Source organism: Elgaria multicarinata, chromosome 10 (assembly GCF_023053635.1).
Source record: "Elgaria multicarinata webbii isolate HBS135686 ecotype San Diego chromosome 10, rElgMul1.1.pri, whole genome shotgun sequence".
NCBI classification, from domain to species: domain Eukaryota; kingdom Metazoa; phylum Chordata; class Lepidosauria; order Squamata; family Anguidae; genus Elgaria; species Elgaria multicarinata.
Genome location: NC_086180.1, coordinates 39197301 through 39221739, shown reverse-complemented (window position 1 = coordinate 39221739; position 24439 = coordinate 39197301). Strand labels below are relative to the sequence as shown.

Genomic DNA, 24439 nt, shown 5'->3' with positions numbered 1-24439 from the left:
CCCATTACTGGGATCCTGGTTAAATAGTATTGACACTAGCACCTGCCATAAAGACCACAGCCATGGCCAATTTATTCATCTCTTACCAAAACTTCTCATCTTGGGGCATTTCCTTGACCTTTTAGCTACAGGACTGATGATCTAGCAAAAATGTATGATTGCAAGAGCTGAAACTTCATGGGATTCACTTAAAATCAGCCTGTTCTTTTTATCATGTCCCTGGAAACTATGTTTAATATTCCTATATGATCTATTCTAAAGTGAAGTGAGAACATCTTGACTAAGTCATTCATTACACCAAAGTCTACATTGGCAAGTCACACGGAGGTGCACTTTTGTAATTGTTTAGAAACTGAATTGTTTAGAATCTTTGTACTAAGGACAACATATTCCAAGCTGTCTATATTTTTTGAAAGTGCTTGCAGTATTGGATATGTCTGGTTGCATGATAATATAACTATTATAGAACACTTATCTATGAGTATGTTGTTAAATTGTGTACTTCAGGTTCTTGGGGAAAGTTGGTCTAAAATGTCTAAAATATCCATATAAAATGCTGGCATTTACAAATTTTCACAAAACACAAGGCCTTGGCAATAGTAAATATAGTAGGATTTGGAGCCACTTCCCAATTCAGTTACTTCCATTAGTGCCTAATGATTAGACAAACATATACAGAAAGATACTTCACAATACAGAATAGCATGAAAATGTTAGGCATTTTTGCAAGCTTTTTATTAGAAAGTATAAAATGCAATGGGGGAAAATTACAGAATTTTAAAACTCATTTTTATTTAAAGATTTTCATTCAACATTATGACACCATTAGTAACTCCTTTAAAAAAAGAAATGTGCTAGGTTAGAGTATTAGAGACACCTGAACACAGTAAGGCCGCATAAGCTTTTTTTTTTTTTTTTGCCAACAAAAGACTGTATTTTAGTCCTTGAAAGAAAAAAGTAATTTTGTCTGTTTGAAGACATTTGCAATACACACAACAGTCTTCTTTATATAATGAATCTTAGGTTTGTTGATACCTAGACCTCTAAGGGTGCAATCTTATGGCAATAACTATAAGACACTGAACTTGGAGGCTTATGGTCATCCTATGCAGGGCAAGAGAAATGGCAGAAGTGATCTTCACCTCCGCCATTCCTCCCACCTTGCATTTTTGCTAGACGGCCTTTTTGCCCATCCAGTGAAAGCATCTCAGATGGAGTGGAAAAGCTGGAAAGGCCTTAGGATAGCTCGTTTCCTGGCCATTCCAGTATCCTCCCATCCCACCAAAATGCCCCCTTCCCTCATCCTGAGGTAGTTACCGACCTCAGAGAGCAGCTGGCATGGTCCTTTCTGCACCGACTGCGGGGGAAGGGGGGGGGAGCAGCTCTGATTCCCAGCTCCAAGATCAGAGTGCTGTCTTCAGCCTCAGATCTGGGAATCTTAACTAGCCTATGATCCTTCAAACACTGTCTAGGAGCCATAGAATTCCCCTAAGTCAGATATAGAAGCATGTTGATGCTTCTGTTGGAGATTTGATAGGCTAATGTTTTAATCTACGAATATATATTTTTGTGCCATCAGAAAAATCTTACAATTTGTGGGAGATAGTGTTTTCAAATTCTTTCAAGCCAATCAGATTTTGCTGGTACTGATGCATCAGAATCCTGGCCTAAAGAACAGGGACAGTCCAACAGTAGAAGGTAAGCATAGTCATATGGGTATAGTTTCTGGAACAATATTTTGAGAAACATCGGAGGAATGAGTTCGCTGGACTTTAAATGTATAATAAGCATTTTAATAATAAAGCTCCCCATGAATTTAACTTCCGAGCTATTTGTCAAGAAACAATGTGCCTTTTCTTTACAAGATATTAGCATTGTTGCAGACCTTAAAATCTGGGATTCTGCTTGAAGTGGATTCAGTATAAAATGTTCAGAGAGGTTAGGAAATTCAGCTTAAGTTTTGAATTTGACAGGGTTACACCTCAGGCTTAGGTTCTTTCAAAGAAGTTGTTCCATACAACTTTTAAAGTCTTGAAGTGCAATCCTGTGCACTCAAAAATCCCATTAGGTTCAATGGGGTTTAATCCCAGGTTGATTGCAGCAATTAATCAGGCAAATCCTCTAGCACATTTCAAAAAGCTTTTATCCAATTTAAAGAACAGCACATATTTTCCCCACTACTATTCAAAGGAAATGCAGTGGTATTTTTGTGCATAATCTTTAGTTGTGCATTCTTAGAAAAGTTAAAGAGAAAACATCTAGTATTCATTACTTTATGACTTGCACCAGTAGAAAGACACATCTGTTTACCCCAGGCAAATTCTCCCATTTCTGGGAATTTCCTTATCCTGATGCAGCTCTGAGTGCCCCATCCCATGCCAATCCAGAGGCCCACAGGAGTGATTTGGGAACACAGGGTTGCTGCATGGAGAAGCCAGGAAAGCTCAAGCAGAGTTCTACTCACACTTCTCCAGATGGAACCCAATAGGTTTAAAATCAGTATTCTAAAGAGTAACTTTTATCATTAAAATTGTGAGAAGACAACCACCTCTCCATTTTACTGAAACAATATTCCACTACGATAGAAAGAATTTGGAATTTTTATGAATCAGTTAGTATAGAAATTAATGCTAGAAACAAAATATAGTATAAAATATTTTGCAAGTGCAATATGAGGTGGAATAGTTTCTAAGAGAAATGCTCTTCAAGAAATCCAAGATTTATTAAAACATTAATATTAATGCATGCAACATTTATAGAAGGCTTCATACTTTTTATTTTCATTTCACATGAGCAATTCAACCACTTAACAGTTTATGATTTGTACTGGATAAAAGTATGCACCTCTCTCACACATCCCATTTTAAAATAAGGCAAATAATTTTCCTTTTAGAACTAATGATGGGGCACAGAAGAGTAGCAGTGTGTCATCTGCTCTTCAATCTGAAACAAATGAAAGTGGGCTAGGGGGCACTGCAGATTGTGGGTGCTGGGTCTAAATCTGACCACCCTCTGAATTAGAGTTGGCACAGACAATCTTCAGAAAATTTCTAATAAAAACCCACTTTCAAGATGTTTAGTTAATTGTGAGCCCAATTCATCTCCTCTCTGTAAAAGTTGTTGTTGTGCTCTCTTAATACTGTATCTTTGAATTCCTAATGACATTCAGGGGCAAGAAGTTAGATGAAATTTATAGAAAACCAAATTTAAACAGCTGTCAATATTGTATTGGACTCTCTTCAATGGGTATGTGTACTCTTCAAATAAAGTTAGTTTTCAAAAACAGTATATTTTGCAGACTTCACATACACTCTCAAAATTGTGCTGAAATGGTCATAGCTGTGACTAATGCAAGTCTGAAATCAACCCTTGTTGATTACGTCCTTATGTATGCATCACTGTTGAATTGGCATCCATTTGGTGACTTTTAATTGAACCTATAATAAGCTTGTTCTCCACTTGATGTTAACACAAGATTCCACATAAAAGGAGTTCAGAACAAGACTACAGAGAGCAGCTCAACAGGACAGGACTATACAGCATATTTCTGAAGAAAGCGTCCATATGCATCATATATGGCTTGTCTGAAAAAGAAAAGCAAGAAGATTAGCGCCACCAATGAAAGTATACTAATTATTTACAGGATTTTGGCCCAAGTTCAGTATTCTAACAAAAGATTTTAACACTTTCTTTGTGAACGGAGACACAAGTCTCTCAGATAGGAATTGATAAATGACTAAGGCTCAGTGTACTCAGATTACTTCCACACTCTTAGAGAAGCTAAGAATGCCGTCTATAATTTACCATCATCTCTCCATTAAGAATATAAGGATTTGCAGAGGCATTCTCCTTAGCTATCCTTCAATTGTAGAATACCCAGGATAGCAAAGTTAGGTTCTGAGCAAAGAAAATAAGGAAAGGTCAAGACTTATTACTTGCAATATTTTTATCTAGGAAATTTTATATATTTTAACATATTATTACTCCTGCCAAACCTTCAGGGAGGGGGAAAATTAAATATTCACATAATTTTTACATCAATAACAGTTTAGTTCTGGTTGCCTAACTGGTTTAGGCAAATATATTTAGCAGTTTAGTTGTATTTCAGCAACTTATTTAATGAAGAAGGAAAAGGGAAGATGAATGCAGTACAATGGTCTTGTGAAGATAGCATGAGACACATGGTTTGTAGATACTCCCTTTCAGCTTTAAAACATGATTTAGTTACATTTGAACCAGGTGGTGCTGAGGGGTTTCTGTTCAACCCCCTGACATTTATGTTTTGGGGTCCTACAAGTTTCCATCTTTATTCCCATGCTATTTAATATGTACACCACAGAGGTGGGCAACTTTGGGAGGTCTGGGGGCCATTTTCACCCTCTGGAGATTCATCCTGTGTGCTGTACCCTCTTCCTTGTAATGCTGAAATTATATGTTTTAAAAATGTAAGAAATGGCATCCCGAGTACGTAGCACTCAAAGGGCCAAAAAACCATTCAAAGTGGCTGCTCCAGATGCATTTTTTAAAAAGGTTGTTTGGGGTTCTTTTACTATTTGGGGAGGGGGGCAGTGGGGGGCACTATTGTACAGAAGGAAAATTGGGGCCCTCACCAATTTTCCTACTGAAAAATAGGTGCTTTGTGATTGGCTATGCCCACCACAACAAGACATTTTGTGAATCCACAAGCCCTCCATTTTGGGACTGTGCCCACAGAACATTTTCAAAATTGCAAATGTACCCAATGGCCCAAAATACTATGTTTAAAGTACTGTGTCTCTATGGAATGCTGAAAACTTTAGATTTTGAAACACCACGACAAAAGGAAGTGTATACTTAGTATTTACCAAAAAATGCAGGACTGTTAGCATATAAAAGTTATTTTTGTTTTTTATTGCCAACTGTAAATACCTAACCTGAACAATCCTTGTTTGAAGAGATAGGCACTAACATGGCCTCCATCCAAATATCTGATTTCACATCCTGGCCATATTTCTTGAAGGCCACGCACACCAGTTCTTGGAATATAAGCATCCTCCTTGGCTTGAACAACTATGATCATTGTCGGGTCAACTGGAACTGAGAACAAAGAACAAGTTCTTTGAAGCTAAATATACTAGCTTCAGTTCTGAAGACATTGTTAGGGAAGACTTAGCTAACATTACACATTAGTTTCATTAGGATTCAGAATTAGTTCTTCAGGAAATGGGAACTATTCTCCTCCGCGAGCCCCTGCCACAGGAAGTGAGGCAGGTGGCTACCAGGAGGGGGGCTTTTTCTGCTGTGGCACCCAGCTGTGGAATGAGCTCCCTAAGGAGGTTCGCTTGGCACCTACATTATATGCTTTTAGACGCCAGGTGAAGACCTTTTTATTCTCCCAGCATTTTAACAGTCTATAAATAAATTTTAACTTGGTGTTTTAAATTTGTAATTTTGCATTGCTGCTGTTTTTATCTGGTTGAGCTTTTATATTGTATTTTATATTATGGTTTTATACTGTTGTTTTATACTTTGAATGTTTTTAATTTTTGTGAACCGCCCAGAGAGCTCCGGCTATTGGGTGGTATAAAAATGTAATTAATAATAAATAAATATTTAACGTAATCAGTTTTACTGCCAAAATAACACTTCTAATCTCTTACCTTAGATTACATTGAAATTGGGATGGATGGCACAGAAAAATGCTCATCATGGAACCAGCTTTCTTACTCCCACTAAAAAAATTATCTTATACACCAATTCTATAGATGGTGTTAAAGCTGCTGCACCTGCCTGGTGCAAATTATCCTGTAATCTGCAATGGTTTCATATTTACCTCGTTGCTCATTTTTAGTTTCTCCCCCTTACTTGGTGTCCTTTCCTGTGTGGCTCACAAATATATGGGGTAGTGCAATAGACTCTATGGTGGTGCCCTATCATTTCAAAATGTTTGCTACTCTGTTGTGGCTTTGTTGGACATGTTTAGAGAAATTGGTACTGGCATTCAAGTTTTTCATTTAAAGTAATATTTTGCAGTCTCAACTTTGCAGCAGCAGCAACAACAGCACCAGAAAGAGTCCCTGTTCCCACATACATGGATATCACTAACCCCCGCCCCTACTGCCTCTGCCCTACCTCCTGTTTACCCATCTGGCTTTACATGCTGAAGTAGCATTGTGTGAGTTGCTGCTGCATCAGTCAGTTCACAATGACTGACAATAATGCACTGTCCCCTGCACTCAATTCTATATGCTTTTTGCCTCACAGAGCAGCCTAAATTATGCTTTTCGCCATCATACTGTGCTTTAAAGAATTCCCATTTACAAAAAACATTAAGTAACCTTCAATACCAGCTACATTCCTAGTCCCGGTAGGCAGACCAGACAGTTAAATATAAGAGGGTAAGAGAGAAAAAATGTCAAGTTTAGGAGATATTTGCACTCAGAGGGGATTATTTAGCAAAGCAAAAATTAAAGTCTAAAGAAAGACTGTTTAAAGGGCAAAAATACAACAAAAGCAAATTCAAAACTTAAAATTAGTATATACCTGAAAAGTTAGCTACATGGGTACATTCATCCATCACCCCTTTCATGAACCTCAGAGATTCTCTTTGTAAACTGTCACTTTTTCCACTTATCAGATGCTTCTGCTCACTGGAAAAGTCCTTATTGCTACTGCTGCTGGTTGAAAACGTCTGGTTTTTGCACTGCATGTTTGGTGTCTCTTGCACTAACAGTCCTTCCGCTGAGGCACTTAGAGTACTTTTGTTAGTGCTAAGGCAGTAGCCAGCTTCTGAAGACACAACTTTGCTTCTGATATCCAGGTTCAGCATACTGGAATTCAGATCCAGGTTGCTCAAGCTGTCCACACTGCTGGGGGAATTTTTAACAAAGTCTTGTCCCATCTTGAATGAATCTGTCTAAATAGAAATACCTATTCAATTAAGGCACTTTTGCATAATTTTCAATTCCCTCATAATTAACAGTTAATCTGGTATTCCTAAAAAGTTCCCTCTGGTTTTTTAAAAAATACAGCTAGATTTATAATTTGACTTCTTATATTTTAATCTAGTATGGCAAATCTTGTATTTTAACTCAAAACACTTCCTGAGCAAAACAGAAGATACCCCAACAACACAAGTGGGAGAGAATTGAACTCGGTTGAAATAGATGAGTGGTTGTCAGCATATCAGGCACAGTTCTTTGCTAAAATTAGTGCTTTTAAGTACATTTGTTGTTTTCTTAAATGTAAATTACATAAGGAAAGTACATGCTATTGTCCTTAATTTTTTTTACAAGTATTCCAATAAAAATTCTTACATAACCAATCAATTTAACTGTGCTATAGTTTTTCTCTCAAACATTTCCCCAACTCCTTCTAAACTTATTTCCCAGCTGAAGAGCACAGAGGGGTTCAAGATTAATTTGAGAGAGAAAGAAAGAGAGGTAATGATCCTCTTCTTTACATGCTCCTATGCCTCAGCATTCTATTCCCCACATGTCCCCATCTCTCCCCTCATGATAATCTCACATAGCAGTATCAAGCAGCCCAGAAAGGAGGAAGGTTCAGGAGACTAATAACTGAGAATTTAAGTAGCATACATCTATTTAAACAAAATACATCAAGATATGCATGTTTAAACTACTTTAGCAAGTGTTATTGTAATGTTAAAACTACTTTAGAAAATTTTGTTGAGAACATGACATACTGGTTACAACTTTTGGGGCTGTTTAGCTTAGAAAAGAGTAAGGGGAGACATGACTGACATGTACAGAATTATGCTTGTAGAAAAAGTGAACAGGGAGACATTTTTCTCCATCTCTTATAATAGATGAACACGGGGTCATCCCATGAAGATGATTGGTGGGAGATTTAGGACAAATAAAATGAAGTACGTCTTCACAAGGGGCATAATTAAATTATTGAATTCACTTCCACAAGATGTAATGATGGCCAGCAATTTGGATGTCTTTAAAATAGGATTGGACAAATTCATGGAGGATAAGATTGCCAATGACTACTCCTGTTATAAAAGCTAGCTCCAACATATGAAGCAGTATGCTATGCACACCAGCTGATGGGGAATAGGGGCAGGAGGGTGCTGTTGCGTTCATGGCCTGCTTGTGGGCGTTCCGTGAGCAACTTGTTAGTCACTGTGTGAACAGAATGCTGGACTAGATGGACCCTTGGTCTGATCCAGTATGGCTCTTCGTATGGTCTTATGAACTCAATAGAAGAGGATAATTGTTTAAATGGATATAAAACGTTATTTTAAGGTAACAGTTTTCAATTCAGCTCGCTTGTTAAAGAAGATACAATTTCATTAGGCTACAGCTGCTTCAGTGATTTTGGTCATCTGAGCCGAACCTGTATTACATTGTCAAATCATAATGCTACACTGAACTTATGAAGCTGCCTTATACAGTCGATACCACTGGCCCATCTAGCCCTGTATTGTCTGCTCTGACTGGAAGCACCTTTCCATAGTCTCAGGCAGAATTCTTTCCCAGTTATGTTCCCAACTTCCCTCAAACTGAGATGTCAGGGACTGAATTTGGGATCTTCTGCAGAGCAAAGCACATTCTCTGCTACTGATATATGGCGTTCCCCCACATTTTGCAAAAGTAGCTTAAAATGAAAAACAAAAACAAACAAAACCAACCACTGCCAACCGAGGAAAGGAACAAGGATAAATGACTCACTGGAAAAGGCAATATGTGATATGTCTATGCATGGACCTGTAGGTTAACATTTTGATGAACCTGAAAGGGAAAAATCTTCCAAGTTTCAATCTTTAAACATCTACACATGGCTGTATAGATTTTATGTTTAAAAAAAACTTGTAAAAATTAACCATCAGAGATGATTTTATAGAAATTTAGGAGATTTTCCTGAGGCAATATAAATATTTAATATTCTTTTTAGATGCTCTAGTTAGTCCTACCATTAGAAACCATAGTAGAGTACTAATGCATTTTGCTAATTTGATAAACATACTATCTATGTTAAACAAAATATTAATAAAACCAATACCTTCATATTTAATGCTGAAGTGTTTAAGTACTGTGATATGTATTGAATGAATCTTAAACTGTGCAGGATTAATATTCAATAGAACAAATAAAATTACTTACTCCACAATATTCAAGCATTTGTATTATTTCTTCTTCATAAACACTGTGAGCATAATACTGTTTTTCTAGTTCTCTCCAGTTCACTGCTTTGCTCAGTACTCCCTAAAATTAAAGGGTAGTTAGTTCTTGCACAGTATAAACCCATAAACTGCATTAAGTAGCAGTGCTGTATTCTACACTACTTAAAAGTCATTAAAACGCTTTTAAGTTTCATTTTTTGAAGTTTCTATCAATTATGAATATATTGCCCTGAGTCCATTAACAAACAAGGAAAAATGATGTAAGTAGTGCCTATGGACTTGGGCTCATTTCTATTCAGCTGCCTTCCATTCCACATTTTTGAAACTAAGAATTTGTGGTGGGGCCCTAAGAGAAAAAGCAATTTTTTAATTCCCCCCCATCCCCATTGTTTACATGAATACCCACACTCTAGGGGTTATAGAGTGGATAAGAAGCCATCACCATCGTGCTTGGCGACATGACAACCTGCATTGCAGTGCGGGTAGTTACGTAAACAGGCACAGGCACTGTACACACAAGGGCAGAGAGAGAAGTCACAATGACTTCTTTCACCCTCATGATTATGCAAACCTGGCCATAGTATGTATTTCCACCGTAATCTTATCACACCAAAACTACAAATGGTTTACCGTAGTAAAAACACCAGAGGCTGTAGACCAGGAGAGACAAGGAACTAATGGCAATGGTTTAGGCCAATTTGACACAGCTAATGATGCCATCTGTTAAACAGAAGAAAACAGATGTTTTATCAGGACATTTATTGCTCCTCAGAGAATTTGACACCATCTCTCATTCATATCGTATTAGTCACCTTAGTACATTTCTTTTAGAAAGCTTTCATACAATTAAGATTCAGTCCTGATTCAAAGGGACTAGAGTTGGCACAAACAGATGGCAGGGGCAGTTAGTATAGCAAACGGGGCAAGAACCTTCTGCCCAGTTTGGGCAGTTCCCTCCTGCCTGTATTTGCCGTCCTGTAAGACACAAGCCTCATTGTTCAATAGATCCTCCGCCCTGACCCTCAAGAGAGATTTTTCAGGGGGACGCAGGTGGCTGTGAATGGCTTGTGCCTTAAATTCGCACAGCATTGGATAGAACGTCATCATCACCATCATTGCACAGGAGCAAGTTTTAGAACGCAACTTTTGGGGAAGGACAGTCTTTACTTAAGATTCACATCATAACTGGGCAAGTTTAGCCTTAAGAGAAGACCGAGGGGAGACATGATAGCACTCTTCAAATATTTAAAAGGTTGTCACACAGAGGAGGGCCAGGATCTCTTCTCTATCATCCCAGAGTGCAGGACATGGAATAATGGGCTCAAGTTCCAGGAAGCCAGATTCTAGCTGGATATCAGGAAAAACTTCCTGAGTGTTAGAGCAGTATGACAATGGAACCAATTACCTAGGGAGGTGGTGGGCTCTCCCACACTAGAGGCCTTCAAGAGGCAGCTGAACAGCCATCTGTCAGGGATGCTTTAAGGTAGATTCCTGCATTGAGCAGGGGCTTGGACTGGATGGCCTTAGAGGCCCCTTCCAACTCTATCATTCTATGGTGCCTGTTCACTGCAAATTGAAGTATTACTTCTACAGCACGGTTGGTTTCATAGCACTTTACAGAAAAATGTTTTCTTTTTAGAAGCACAAATCAGAAATAAAATAACACTTCTCAACTACGGAGGGAAATAGATAATATATACCTCAGGATATTCTAGTATACAAATGTGCAATCTGGAGTTTATGTATAATTAGATGATTTTTCTTTAAAAAATAACTTTAAAGGGAAGGTACTATTAACATGAACTTGAAATGTAAGAGATATGTTCAAACAATACTGCTATTTATGAATAGAATATAAAAATATAAGTATTTCCAAACCTGTAGATCCTATTTTTTCATATCTATGTTATGCAATTAGGTAGTGCACTTATATTACTGCTTATTTTACAACACTTAATAGCAGCTAATTCAGAAAGTTACTTCATATTTTTCAGTTTGTATACATACAATATTTAAAGACGTAAGCTTCAAGAATTACCACTAATTAAAAAAAGAAGAAGCTCTTACATACATGTCCTCCCATGGATATTCCAGTCATCCCTAGGGGTCCATAGCCTTCTCTCTCTAGCCAATGCAAAAGAGCTGCTGATTCTAGCACAAGAGCGCCTCCCATCACAAAAAGGTCAGAGACATTTTTTAGACACGACCTTCTTTCCTCCCAAGAAAAAAAAAGCACAAACTTATCTTTAAAAATATAGATTACTCAATCCTAGTGAAAACATGACATAATTCTCCCATTTCATTTGAGACAGGTTTATAGTATGTTATTATGTTAAACAAGCTAAAAAAAAGGAGAAAAGTTAACAAGACTTTTAATGTTAATTAAGTTAATGCAGTAATAGTTGCTTATACAAACTGAGCCCAATGATACAGCTGTTTAAACTATATGACTGGGTTCGGATGACACAATAACCAACACTGGATTAAATAGTCAACGGTGGGTTAGTCAATGGAGGATTATTATGTCGTCTGTCACAACTCTTTAACACCACAAATGCTTATTTGGTCGAAAGAATTAATGCAAATAGTCAACGCTGTGCAGAGTTGATTATTTGAACAATCATTGGTTATTGTGTTGTGTGTCAGGCACCATTCATTATTTTGTTGCACACATTTGGTTATTTTCAGCGACTACAGAGTTCCCTGCCAAAAGCAACCAAAGTGGCAGCTGCTGCTGTAGTCCAGCCGGAAGAACTTGCAATAGCTGATGGGATACCAGCAGGACAACTGGGGGGGGGGGAGAGGGTAGGGATGTGTCAAACACACTGTTGACTAATAGTCAACTTGACGCTGGTCTTAATCCACATCATGGTTGATTATAATGTTGTGTGGGGACTACCCCTTCGATAATCAACTGTGAAGTTGACTATTCACCCACCATTGACTATTGTGTTGTCTGATTGCAGCCTAGGAATTCATTTCACAAGACTGCCAACAATGGATTTTAGATAATGAATTTATTCATATATATTTTTCATCAGGTTGCTTTGTGACAAAAAAGCCAGAGCATGTTGATGCTGTGGGAATACATACCAAAAGAGAAAAGCTGTGGACTGACCATAATTTGCTGCACAATTGTCAAATCCACAATTACGGTAAAGCCACTATTTCAAATATGACACTACAATCTTGAACATTTGTGTTTTGCAGTGCTACTTGCACTGAAATTACACAACTTATTTTTCCAAATAGCAATATAGCCTGCTATAAGCAACCTTACAAGTACAGCTGAACAATTTAACATTTAGGGATCTTATGTTGGACAGACCTGGAATGAGGCCAGAATCTAGCACATTATCTCCATGCTTCATAAAGTATGCTTTGCTAATTTTAGGAAACAGTCAAGTGCAGGAATAATGAGTGGCTATTCCTGTACAATCCTCTCCCCTGAGTTGTTCAAAGCTGCCACTCAAAATGGGGGAAATGAAGACAAGTGTAAAGCTATAGCCATGTTTACATTTTATATGAAATATATTTGCAATGAATAGCAGTTGTATCTTGCAGTTCTGTATCTAGCTACAAACAAGGGTTCGGACCAAAGAGCAAGAGAGCTGTTGTGAGCTCTATTATAGTACAGAGATTAATCAAGACTTTTTGTCTTTATGTATATTGTCTGGTTCAAGGGCCGTTTGCACATAACTGTGGCAAATTGTGTGATGCATGCTAGGTGTGTCCCACAGCCTTTTTGAATACTCAACCCTCAATCACAGTTTGCTATGTGACATCTGAAAACAGACACCATAGGTTAATTGTGGGTTGAACAACCCACAGTTAACCGAATTACAAATTGTAGGTTAACTGTGGTTTTTTTAACCCATGATTAACCTATAATATCTGGGTCCGGACATCACATAGCAACCCCCTATCAGCTGAATTTAAAACAGCTGCAGAATGCACTTGGAATGTGTTAACCAAGTCATTTTATCCCTTGATTGCCTGCCTCTTGCTTCTTAGAGATATTCCTTTCTTAAATTTGCATGTCACAGAGAACATTGGAACATTCCTGAAGAGGGAAGAATGGTCATACTAGTTGTCATTTTTTTATATTAATAGTTTCACAGATAGGTTTCCACAAATGCAGTGGCCAGAGAGAAAGCAATCCCTTACAGATCACCACTGTTTATGGATAAGCACTGAGACACCCTTCCCACAAATTCCGACATGAGAAAATTTGGAGGGGAAGTGGTCTTACTTCGGGCCAGCCCTGGTGGGACAAATCCTTCCCTCCAAGTCCTCCAACACACACTGCCTCTTATCAGGTTGGAAAGCACTCAGAATCAGCAAGGTACACTTGTCATTTCCAAACATCTCTAAGCCTGGTGCTACATCCTCTGGAGCAGCAGGGTCTTTTAATCACCTAGTGATGGGTTGGGACACTCAGAGCTAGTAAGAATCTCTAGACACTTCCAATGCCTCCAGAGCACAGCATGAGGCAAGCAGAACAATCTGTCCTCTAAAATTTGTTGGAAAAGACAGAAGAGAGAGGATAGTTAGCAAAATGTGATGCATTCATAATACTTACACCTGATCCTTAGGTTTTCTGCATCCATGTATAGATATGAATCAAAGAAATTAACATGGTAATTCATATACATTCTGGGTTTCAAAAGTTTCATTAAAATTTGTATGTATTTAAAAGTTTAAATCAAATGAAAGTTCCACTAAAATATAAAATTATTTAACTGTGAGTTTAGTTAGCAACTAAAGTCACAATTTAGATTATTATTCTTACAAATTGCTATACTAAAGAGCCTGCTTTCAACTTCATCAATACAACAGTTTATAATACAACTAATTTTGAATAAACAGTTTAACAATGTCTGTTAATCAGTTAATTTAGACAGACATCTGTGTAAATCCATCTTCCTAGAGATGTGTAAGCAGTACTATATATAAAATGCTGCAATATATATCAGAAAGCTATTCTAAAAGCTTCATCTGAGATACAGAAATGCTCATTTAAGCAAAACCTTTGGTATTAAAAGAAAGCCACATGATACATCAGCCCACCATGGCTTGATTTAGCCACGGGGGCTGTTGTGTTGGGCCAGGCACCCATGGATACTACCTTTGCATAGTGATTGCAGGAGCTCGGCTTGCCATGGCTAATCATGTCATGCAAACCCAAGCAACAAGGGTTGTATGAAGGTGAAAGAACGCTCAAATAACCCATGACTAATTTTAGCATTATTTTTAGGTTGTCTAGCCCTCAAACAACCCTCATACCTGGGTTTGTATGACACAAGCTATGGCAAGCTATCCGCCCATGGGCACCATGCAAAAATGATGGCTGTGAGCACCTGGCATGACACAACAGCTCCATGAGTAAATTAAACCATGATGTGCTGTTGTATCATGCAAACCAGGTGATTATGAGCGATCTCTGTTATTGTTTTGTCTAAACAAGATTGTTTACTTACAGCATAATCCAGAAGGGTATTTTATGCACGCAAATATTTCTGAGAGTTTGCCTCTCAGCAACTGCCCCAGAAACGCCCCCCCCCCAAAAAAAAGCTTCCTAAAATTTCAAGTTTAAAATGCAGTGTGGGGATATGCCATTAATAAAAGGGGAGGCTATGCATATTATTCTTACATGAATTTTCCTTTAAACTATTCTTGTGCTTGATCCCACTCTACTTTTTAAACAGAATTTTGGATCCTGTGGATTCAGCTCCCAAAAGGGAATCTGAGAAGTTTGCTTGCATGCATGGATGCTGCACATGCTCCTTTCTAGACTAATGTCTAAAAAAAATACCCCTCTCTCTCTGTGTACACACACACACACACACACACACACGCACACACACACACACACACACACACACACACACACACACAGAGAATATACTCATTATATAGAATTACATATGCTTCTGAGATTTATGAATTTACAATTTTCCACAAAAGATTTATAACCCCTCTCTGATTTATTTTCAACTAAAACCACTCAGCTCCAGATAATTACAGGTCATGTCTTTCAAGTATAGTTTTAGTGAATTTCAAAACTATCTATTTCTATAGGAATCATACAAAACGGTCATGTACTTTGGCATAATTCTCCTCTTATCATATTTGTATTGGAACTGAAAAAGTGACTAGACAGCACCAACCTTCTCTTCTAAATTTGTACTTCATAGGTATGTTTTGCTCAACTAAAAAGGATATAATAAGGATTTTCTAATAACAGTGAAGCCATACAGGCCTCTTTAACCATTGGACGGGCCATTAAAGTGCGTCGTCTCCAAAAGTGCTAAAAGACAATGGTTAATTAAGGACAAGTTAAACAGCACCAATGTAACAGGTTTTTAAAAAGCATTAATAAGGAAAGTTGTGTGCTTACATGGTCTCCGGTGCCCGCTAAATGAATGCACACAGGTCTGTATTTGCTGTTCCATCTCTTTGGTACTATAAATTGAAACCTATCAGAGAAACAACCTTTAAAAATCCTAACCACATAAAATGAAGTTTTCACATGAAAATGCTTTCATTAATGCATCAAACACCAGTGACGCATTTCCCCCACCCAAAAAATATATCAACCAACTAGAAAAGGATTTGTTTTTTAAATTAAAAGATCACTTATATTACTTCACATAGCACTAAAGAGGAATACAAACATTTAACTCTGACTTTAGTAGAACATTAAAAGCACCTATAATAAATGCAATTGATAAACATAATAACCTAGGCACAATCAGAGCAGGTTATACTGCGTATCTGGTTTTTGAATTTATTTTGTAAACATATGTGGAATTCGCTAAAGTGAGAAGCTGTATATTCATATAAATGCTAATAAATAAATATGATTTGACTTTAGAATACAAAGTGTAATATTTCAACTGCATGCATCCTTAGTATTTTGCACTGTTCAACCATCTGATCCTCTTTCCCCCTGCTTCAATGACAAAACTGAGGGAGCTATCATCCACTCAAAAGCCAAATACTTCTAGTGACCTGATTTCCCATTGAAAGGGTTGCAGCATTGCAATACATTTTATCCCTTATGGGAAAGTAATCACATACTGGCCTGGTTTGGATGCAATGCTAAACTATTATTTAGTATTATGTGAACAAGGAGCATGATTAAGGTGTTCCTGCTTCCTCTCTCCCTATCTGGTAGGACCACAAGGGGACTGGAAAGATCTACTTCCCAGTTTAAACTTAACTGTAGTTTCTTGTTATATCCAAACTGGGCAGCCTGGTTAGTTTAAACTGTGGGTTATTGAAAGAAGACAGAAAGAAGACATGTTATGATCCTGGCTAAACCATTACTTAAGCTAACCACAATTTGCCCTTTACAAATGGTATCATAAACCATGGGTAGTTGAAAATAGGAAGTGGGTGCTTCCCACCTCCTCCCCACAGTCCAGACAGAGGAGGAGAGGGGAAAACATTCAAGCTGGAGACTTATCCACATAGTGCTAAACTATGGTTTAGTGTAGTGTTTTTCCCCTTTAGGTCCAAGGGCCTCTGGTGGCTCCCAATTACCTGAAGCATGCCTCTCCGCCTCTCTCATTCTCTCACTCTTTTTGCAGTGGCTGGTTGTTCTCAGCAGTGGCTCTCTAGCTTTAGCAATGGGCTAACAGCAGTGATCTGAGCTACTGGAGGCGGTTTTGGTGGTGGGGAGTCAGACCTACCCCTCCTTAGCTATACAGTGGCTATGGGAGGGGAGAGAGAGGAGCAATCAGCAAATTAACTGTGTTGGGGAAGGAGCCCAAGAGGGACAGAGCAATGTGACTGGCTAGCTGCCGTGGTACACTGCGTAGGCAACTGAGGACAAACTGAATGTGTGGATGAGAAAGCAACATGGACCTGCACTGGGGGATTTTCAGCAACAAGTAGAGCAGATCCAACCTAATCCAAAGCGAGTCTGTTGGAATTTTCCTGCCTAGTGAATGACTGACTGTCTGGATGAAGTGGAGGCTGATGGGGAGGAAAGGCTCAAAACTGCCTCCAGCCAGGTCTGAGGCGTAGCATTGCCACTTGACAGGAGCAGAGAAAGAGAAGAGTTTCCCCATGACCCAGGAAAGCCCCCAACACCAAGTGGCCTCAGTGGTGGTGCCTGGAGCTAGAGAGGCTCCTGCTTGAAGAATAGTGAATTTCACTGTTTGGTGTTACACCCAAACCAGACCAAAGTCATCTAAACTTCCACTGCCTAACTTTATTTTATTTATTTATATGCAGTAATCCAGGCAGGAGGTTTCTGCTATACGGATAACTGTAGTCAGGCTATTTCTGCCCAAGTGGGACCCTACCTGTAATACTAGCTGAAGCTAATAAAAGTCACTTTGTGCAACTGAGGCCACAAGTGACAAAGCTGGATCTATGAGCACCCCGGATTATAAACTTGATTCTTCTTGATGAGTGCAACCCCATTTAGAGCAGGTTGAATGCCACTTAACCAGACAGATGAACCACCAACTAACATGAACTTTTTCACAGAATACATCTCTCTCTATATGAGCAGCCCCATTGTTCTTCAGGAACATGCTAATAAAAGGTAATTAAATTTGCCTGGCAGCAATAATCATGACTGCAGTGGCACTTTTTCCAGCTAATGAGAGAATGAGAATTGTTGCGCCCCCCCCCCAAGTAAATGGTCACACATTACATTTGCCTATCACTAATACATGTGTAGAAAAAAAACATTGACCGGGACTGAAAATGCTTTTCAGGCATGCAAAAGTTTGGGTAATATATTTTAATGTGGTATTAGCTTTACTGGTATTAACTTTGAAATTAAGCTCTCAGAGAGCATGCAAGGTAAGGGCCAACTGCACAAACTGTTCCCAGTGCAATGTAATGCTGGCAAACCTTTATAGACAACATGAAAACATACTCTTACTGAATCGAGGCATATTTTCATTCTAACTTTTCAACAAATGTCAATAACCCGTCTCAGTCTCAATAATCCTTACCTTGCTGTGATGGATTCTGATGGCATGATATCTGGAACATAATGAGCCAAGGGGGAAATGAAGTGCCCATCAAGGATCTTACAGTCAGATTGTTCCTCAACCTACAGGAACAACACTGCATTTTACTGTAGATATCAAAAATTAACACACATCTTAAATCAAGAATAAATACAAGTTTGTAAAAGAGCCACAAGTAGTTTATAAGTTAAGGCAATGGAAAACCTTCTTAGCAATAATGATTCGCATGCAGTTCAGGATATCTGAAATATGAACATCCCCAATATACTAAAAAAGGAACTTGAGTCAGCCCCAACCAATTCTAAACTCAGATACAGCTGGAAAAAGTGTTTACCCTGCCACAACCCACCCTCACTACATCTTAAACTACAGATACATTGATTAGTTTGCAATACCTTGTTAACGTGCACTGGATAGTCGCTTGAAACCAGATTCTTACATTTTTCCCTGTTTCCAATAATCTTTCTGAATTCAAATATTCTGTTAAGAAAAAAACAGGAATTGGTTTCAGGTATTACTACACACAACATAAAAATATGTTTTATAACGATATAATTTTGACTCTTTTTGGCCTGAATTCTCCCCCACTAAGATCTACAGTCTCCAGTATTAAAATGAAGAATTCCCTGCATAAACGTCTAAATTTATAGGCTGAAGTTATCTTAGAAAGATTTATTAACACCAGTATCAATTTTGTGTCATGTGCATAAGTAATTTTTCCTTGACACACAATAAAAAAATGCTTTACATTTTCAGTTTAAACTAAGAATCTTTGGCTTCTGAAGCATATTAGTGACATTAAAAAAAGAGAAACAACAAGCATACTTAACAGGAATTTCAGTATAAGAAAATTTAGAACTACCTTTTCAAGTCTTCTGGTCTTCCCCATCCTTGAATAAAAAGCTTAGTGAGAAGAAGGCGCCTATACAACACATCTAGCTTGCTAACACCCATTAGCAAAACACATCTAGAAAGAGAAAACAAACAGCCACTTTAATTCTAAGGGAATAGTACAACTCCTTTTGGTTATAATGATTAGCCTTTGTTTCTTAAATACAAATGTACATACAGAAATAGGGAAATTTCACAATATAACTTCCAAAAAATATTTAGAACTAGCATACTTTCATTTTAACAAAAAACTAAACATTCACATTGCTTGAGAAAGCCATTACGGAATTAATTTTCCTTAGCAGTTAGATTTCATGCACTTTCAACAAGATGTTTATCAATTTTGCCTGCAATTCTGGTATAAAATCAAATATTCAATGAGAAAGTACATTTTTAGCAAATTGTGGATATCCTACATCAACTCAGGCTCAGATCTTGTTCTTCTAGTCATGATTGACAACACAAGATAATTAAATTATAGTGTAAGTTTTGTTGTGCATTAACTGCACAGTGATTTATGCAGCGTAGTATCTAAAAAACACTTTGCTTGACAGATACTCCAAGATGCGTAGATGAAGATGGTACAGACAGTTTAACAGTAATACTGGCTACTGCAAGAGTAACATACCAAACATACCACCTAATTTTAGGAACTGAATCCTAGTGGACTGACAAGTTGGAAAAATTCCAGGAGTTCAAACAGTTGCAGATAGAAAAGAATGTGCAGCCTATAATGGAAGCTACAAGCAGTTTTTTGTTCACATTGGCTGGTTCATATGTAATGTTAATCCATGCCTTAGATAACCATAGCTGGTTGCCCAACTCAGGGTTTGTCTGGCAGATGATCAAATAAATCATGGTTTTCTCAGTCCCTGGGTGGTTTGTCTCCTCCTTTGCCTGCTCCCTCCCTGTATCCCATTTGAATGCCTAACACGTACACCATTCCTGTCTAAATTATTATAGTTTTCATAACAGAATACCACTATTCCTTTCTGTAATCTTATGGAACACGCCCTGGCTACTTGTAAGCCTCTGAATTCTGGATATCCTATGCAGAATGGGAGATGCCTCAGGCATCTCTCTGCATTTAAGCTAGATAGGCATTTTGTCCATCTAATGGAGAATTTGGGAAGGGGAATGGTAGGAAGCTAGGGCAGCAATAAGATTTGTTGTATCGCTGCTGCTTAGGTCCCCTCCTCTGGAACACCCCCCTTTCCCCATCTCTGCACTCCATTTTGTGAGTGTGGAGAGTTAGCCAGCACAGTTCTCTCCTTGCCGGCTATGAGGGAGGGGGAGCACCGTTTCCTGGCTCCCACCTTGGAGCCCTATCTAAGAGCTTGGAGTCAGGAAGCTGAACAATCCTATGTCCCCCACAGATGCTGCCCAGGGGACACAGAATTGCTCCCTTAATATTATGGATATTTACCATTGCTGGATTATATCAAAATGCCACATAACTGCTACAATAGTCTATTTTAATGCATCAGAGGAAAACAGTCAATTTTCTTTTCTTGCCCAAATATAAAATGATTGCTTTAAACCACTGTTGTTTTCAACTACTGTGTATCAACCAAAGCAAACAATATCAAGTTGCCTTGTCCTTTGACATAATGTGATTGCTTAGTTAATATTTCACCAGTCATTTATCTTCTCATTTTATTACATGCATGTTGCTTGTTCATTGTTCCTAATAACAAACTCATTTGAGTTTTTGACTACAACCAAATATGGCTGCCTCACTGTTCATGGAATATTTGATGAATCTGATGGATGTTCAGTAACTAAGAGTGTGGGGTTGTTGTTGTTTTTACACCATATGAAAAATTAACACAGAACTAAATTTCTTTCAGTCTAAATAGTAAGCTAGTTTCACATTTATAACATACTACTCAAAATGTACTTCTGTAATTGAAAAGATTAGTTTTGTTTGTTCCCAAGAGTACGTGTTCTGCATACAAATACCCTTCAACTTCTGCTAAAGGATTAGCCTTGATTTTTGGTGTAAGGAAACAGTTTCCCTAGGGGGTTTAAAAGCTTAGGAGTTTAAAAGAGATGTTCAGAACATTCTGAACAATTCTTTTCTACACCTAGGCTGCAATTCTATATACACTTACTTGTGAGTAAGGCCCATTGAACCCAATGGGACATACATCTAGGTAGATGGCATGCATAGAATTATGCTGACCATCTTTAAAATTGAAAATCTGTATAGCGAAATTTATTTCGTGGTGCTGCTGAGAGTTTGATATACTCATTCTCTGGTTTAAACTTTATTGTTTAGAGTTATATTTTACTGTAATTGTAAATCACACAGAGAACTTTGTTATTGGATTCCATATAAATATTGCTAATGAATAAAATATTCTCAGTTTCTAAAATACAGCTGCTGAGGTAGCACACAGGATTAGCACGTTGGGAAAAAATTACATGGCTGCAGAGTAGATGCACTGCCAAAAGCAGATTGAATGTTATTCTAGTACTGTCATTGAGCTCAAACTTACGTTTCCTTAATGAGCTATCATCACCCTTAATATGCTGGGTTTCTCTAATCAAGAAGATTTAAAGTATTAATGAAATTTGTAAAAATAATCTTGGGCTAAATAATAATAATAATAATAAATAATCTTGGGCTCAACATAAACACTATTCCCAAATAAGCACAAGTTGCAGTTGGACTTAAAACGAATAACAGAAATCAAACAATGTTTTATTGGTTTAAAACCATCATTGCTGAAACTGTATCTTGGAATAGAGAACTGGGCAGTGAAAATACCACAGTAGTTATAATCACATCAGTAATGTGGATTAGTCATGTTCTGGATATACCATACATCTGATCTACTGAAGGTCAATGTGCTACATGTTAGCTACATTATCAGCAATAAAAAATAAAACAGATTAACGAGGACATCTATATTTCCAATGAGAGGCAATCTATGCTAAAAAATAAAGTGCAACTTGAAAGTAGTGAGACCAACCAAGTAATTTATGAACATAAACTAATTAATTTTTGGTACAGTAACTGCATACTAAACACATACTTCTAGCAAGCATTCTCAACCCACTAGTTATCAATTCTAAGCGACATTCATTTACATGATACTACAGGTTTTTTACCTGTAATGGTGGTGTAAAAATAAACATGTGTTATTCATACCTGCCAAACTTGTTAGCCTAGACGTATTTCTTAACTGTTACGTCTCTTCATTTGATATATCTGCTGGTTCAAAGTACAAATAATGAGAAAAGTTCCAAATAAAATTAAAAGCATTAATACATAAGCTACATAGTAAGTAACTGGTTTGAGTACCAGTTGGATTGCAAGGCCCTGTAGTACGGGTATTGTAGTACCAAACATAAAGTATGGCTCATTCACATGATAAGATTTTCAGTGCCAGTTAAGCAGACCATTCCCTAGGTTTGCTTTTATTTTATTTATTTAAGGATTTTTATGCCGTCATTCAGCCAAAAAAGGCTCTCATGGCGGCTTACAAAAGTATTTCTTGACAGTCCCTGCCCACAGGCTTACAATCTAAAAGCCATGACACAAAAAGAAAGGGGATTGGGAGGGAGGAGGAGGGGGGAAAGGAAAGCAAATTCAGGCACTACAGTCTTAGTTGGAAAGTTCAGCAGTTACAGGTGACAGCAGGAGGGAGGGGTGCTCTCAGCTGGAGCTGGACCCAGGCATGGTGGAGAGGTGCCTGGCTGCTGCTTCCTCCCTCACTGGTGGCCTCTGCAGAGACAGTTGGTAGCAGGAGGGAGGGGGCTTTGGGAGGTTGAGGTTGTAAAAAGGAATTAAGAGGCAGTCTGCAATACTACTTTTGAAATTTTTCTTATTGTTGATATTGCCTAGATAGTATAGTACCTTATAATTTTCTTTTACTGCAGTAAACACGTATACACAATCACTGTATGATATTCCATAGCCAACAGATCAGTTTTCTAAAAAGTTAGGATCAACAGGCTTCAGGGTCCTATGAAGTACAGATGCTTAAAATAAGGAATACCCTTTGGTCTTCATAAGGCAGTATTGCTTTTTTAAAAACGAACCAACAACAACAACAACAACAACAACAACAACACAGAGTTAGTCCAGAATCCCCCAAACCACCATAGGTTTCCGTTCCATTTTGCATGATGGGCTTTATATTCTGTGGTGTGAACAGGGCTCCAAAATTTTATTTATCCTCCCAGCTGCTAAAAACATTGCAAGTAAACAAAGCTTCTCGCATATAGAGTGAGGAGCTGCTGGCTCACGAATTAATTAACTACCAGCTTGTCCCTGAGAGGCGACCTCACCCAAGAAATTGCCAGGAAATAAATTGCAACACGGCTAGGAAAAGCGCACGTAGGGAATGGAGAGATCAGCGGTCGCTGTATTACAAACAGACAGCACAATCCTACATAACAATCCGACACAACTTTACACGGAAACAAGCCTCGCTGTATTCAATGGAGCCAATTGCACAGAATTACAGACTAACACAAAGAAGAACAAACCACCAACAACACATGGCAATTTATGCAAAGACCCGTTGGGATGAAAAAAATATAGCAATTTGAGACAGGTTTTAAACTAACAGGGAGTCCACTAATTTTAACACAAACTGAACTCGCTATCTATTTGCTCAAATGTTGGATTTGTTATTGTTTGTATGCTTTTTAAAGTCTAAAATCATCAAAGACTTTAAACAAGAATAAGGGAGCAGCAGGAAAAGTGAAATTAGAAATTTCCATGATAGAAAGAAAAAACAAAATTGTTTTTTCATCGATCGCTCCTTCCTCCCGAGTGTTCATTTCCGTAAACCGCTTTGAGAGCCCAATGGGAAGCGGTCGACATCACATATAATCAGTAAACAGCCCTTGCAGCCCCCTCCTGAAACACACGACTCTTCGTCGTTGACCCTGCGCAGGCTCACTCAATTAGCCCGACGAGCTGCACCTTTACTCCCTGGTTAAGCGCGGTTTTCTTTTCTACCTCACCACGGAGTCGTGTCGGGCTGCACGTTCCAGCCGTGCTGAGGCGAACTTGCTTCCCGCCCGCTGAGGCGAGTAACGTAGGAGGAAAGAGGGAAGCCTGTGGCGAGAAGGTAAAGGCGCGCGCGGAGGGGAGATGGGGGCGGAGAGAGAGAGAGAGAGAAAGCAACGGCAGCTGCTGCGGATACCTCCCGCTCTAGGCTTCTCCCAGCCTCTCTCTTCAACCGCCTCTTCCAGCGCTCGCACCTTTCGTCCTCCCGCCACAGTGAATGAAAGGAGGCGAAGCCCTTCGAAGGTCGTCCCCTCCCCCTTCCGTTGCCTTTTCTCTGCGCGAATAGCGTAGGACGTCGAACGTGTGTGTGTGTGTGTGTGTGTGTTTATGCGAGGGGCGGGGAAAAGGGTTCCCCCTCAAACCAATCAACTACGTTCGAGCCTCACGTAACCA

At 38.5% G+C, this 24439-nt stretch overlaps 1 protein-coding gene across 7 annotated transcripts; it reads right to left on the bottom strand.

Annotated features, from left to right (window-relative positions):
* Positions 1-713: 713 nt before the first annotated feature.
* On the bottom strand, positions 714-24335 carry ABHD18 (abhydrolase domain containing 18). 7 transcript variants are annotated; one of them, XM_063136321.1, is made up of 14 exons: positions 24183-24335; positions 22175-22237; positions 18989-19093; positions 18522-18606; positions 18109-18209; positions 15531-15609; positions 15356-15440; positions 13713-13740; positions 11202-11340; positions 9761-9850; positions 9111-9212; positions 6523-6895; positions 4914-5076; positions 714-3584 (listed from the first exon to the last, which is right to left on the bottom strand). In XM_063136321.1, exons 3-14 carry the CDS (start codon positions 19078-19080, stop codon positions 3533-3535), a joined length of 1389 nt encoding a protein of 462 aa, XP_062992391.1. In that variant the 5' UTR covers positions 19081-19093; positions 22175-22237; positions 24183-24335; the 3' UTR covers positions 714-3532. The 7 variants fall into 7 exon arrangements, with proteins under 7 accessions (XP_062992391.1, XP_062992390.1, XP_062992392.1 ...); XM_063136320.1 differs by having other exon boundaries at positions 22175-22234; XM_063136322.1 differs by lacking the exon at positions 24183-24335 and adding an exon at positions 23996-24160 and having other exon boundaries at positions 22175-22234.
* Positions 24336-24439: the final 104 nt, after the last annotated feature.

What these genes read in the sequence shown, in the direction of transcription:
- ABHD18 (XM_063136321.1), bottom strand. Translation starts at nt 19,080, where the DNA reads ATGGGTGTTAGCAAGCTAGATGTGTTGTATAGGCGCCTTCTTCTCACT. An exon ending in TAGCGGGCACCGGAGACCAT is followed by an intron (nt 15,441 to 15,530) that starts GTAAGCACACAA and finishes ATTGTCTTTTAG; the next exon opens with CACTTTTGGAGACGACGCAC. An exon ending in TTCAAACAAGGATTGTTCAG is followed by an intron (nt 3,585 to 4,913) that starts GTTAGGTATTTA and finishes TTTCTTTTTCAG; the next exon opens with ACAAGCCATATATGATGCAT.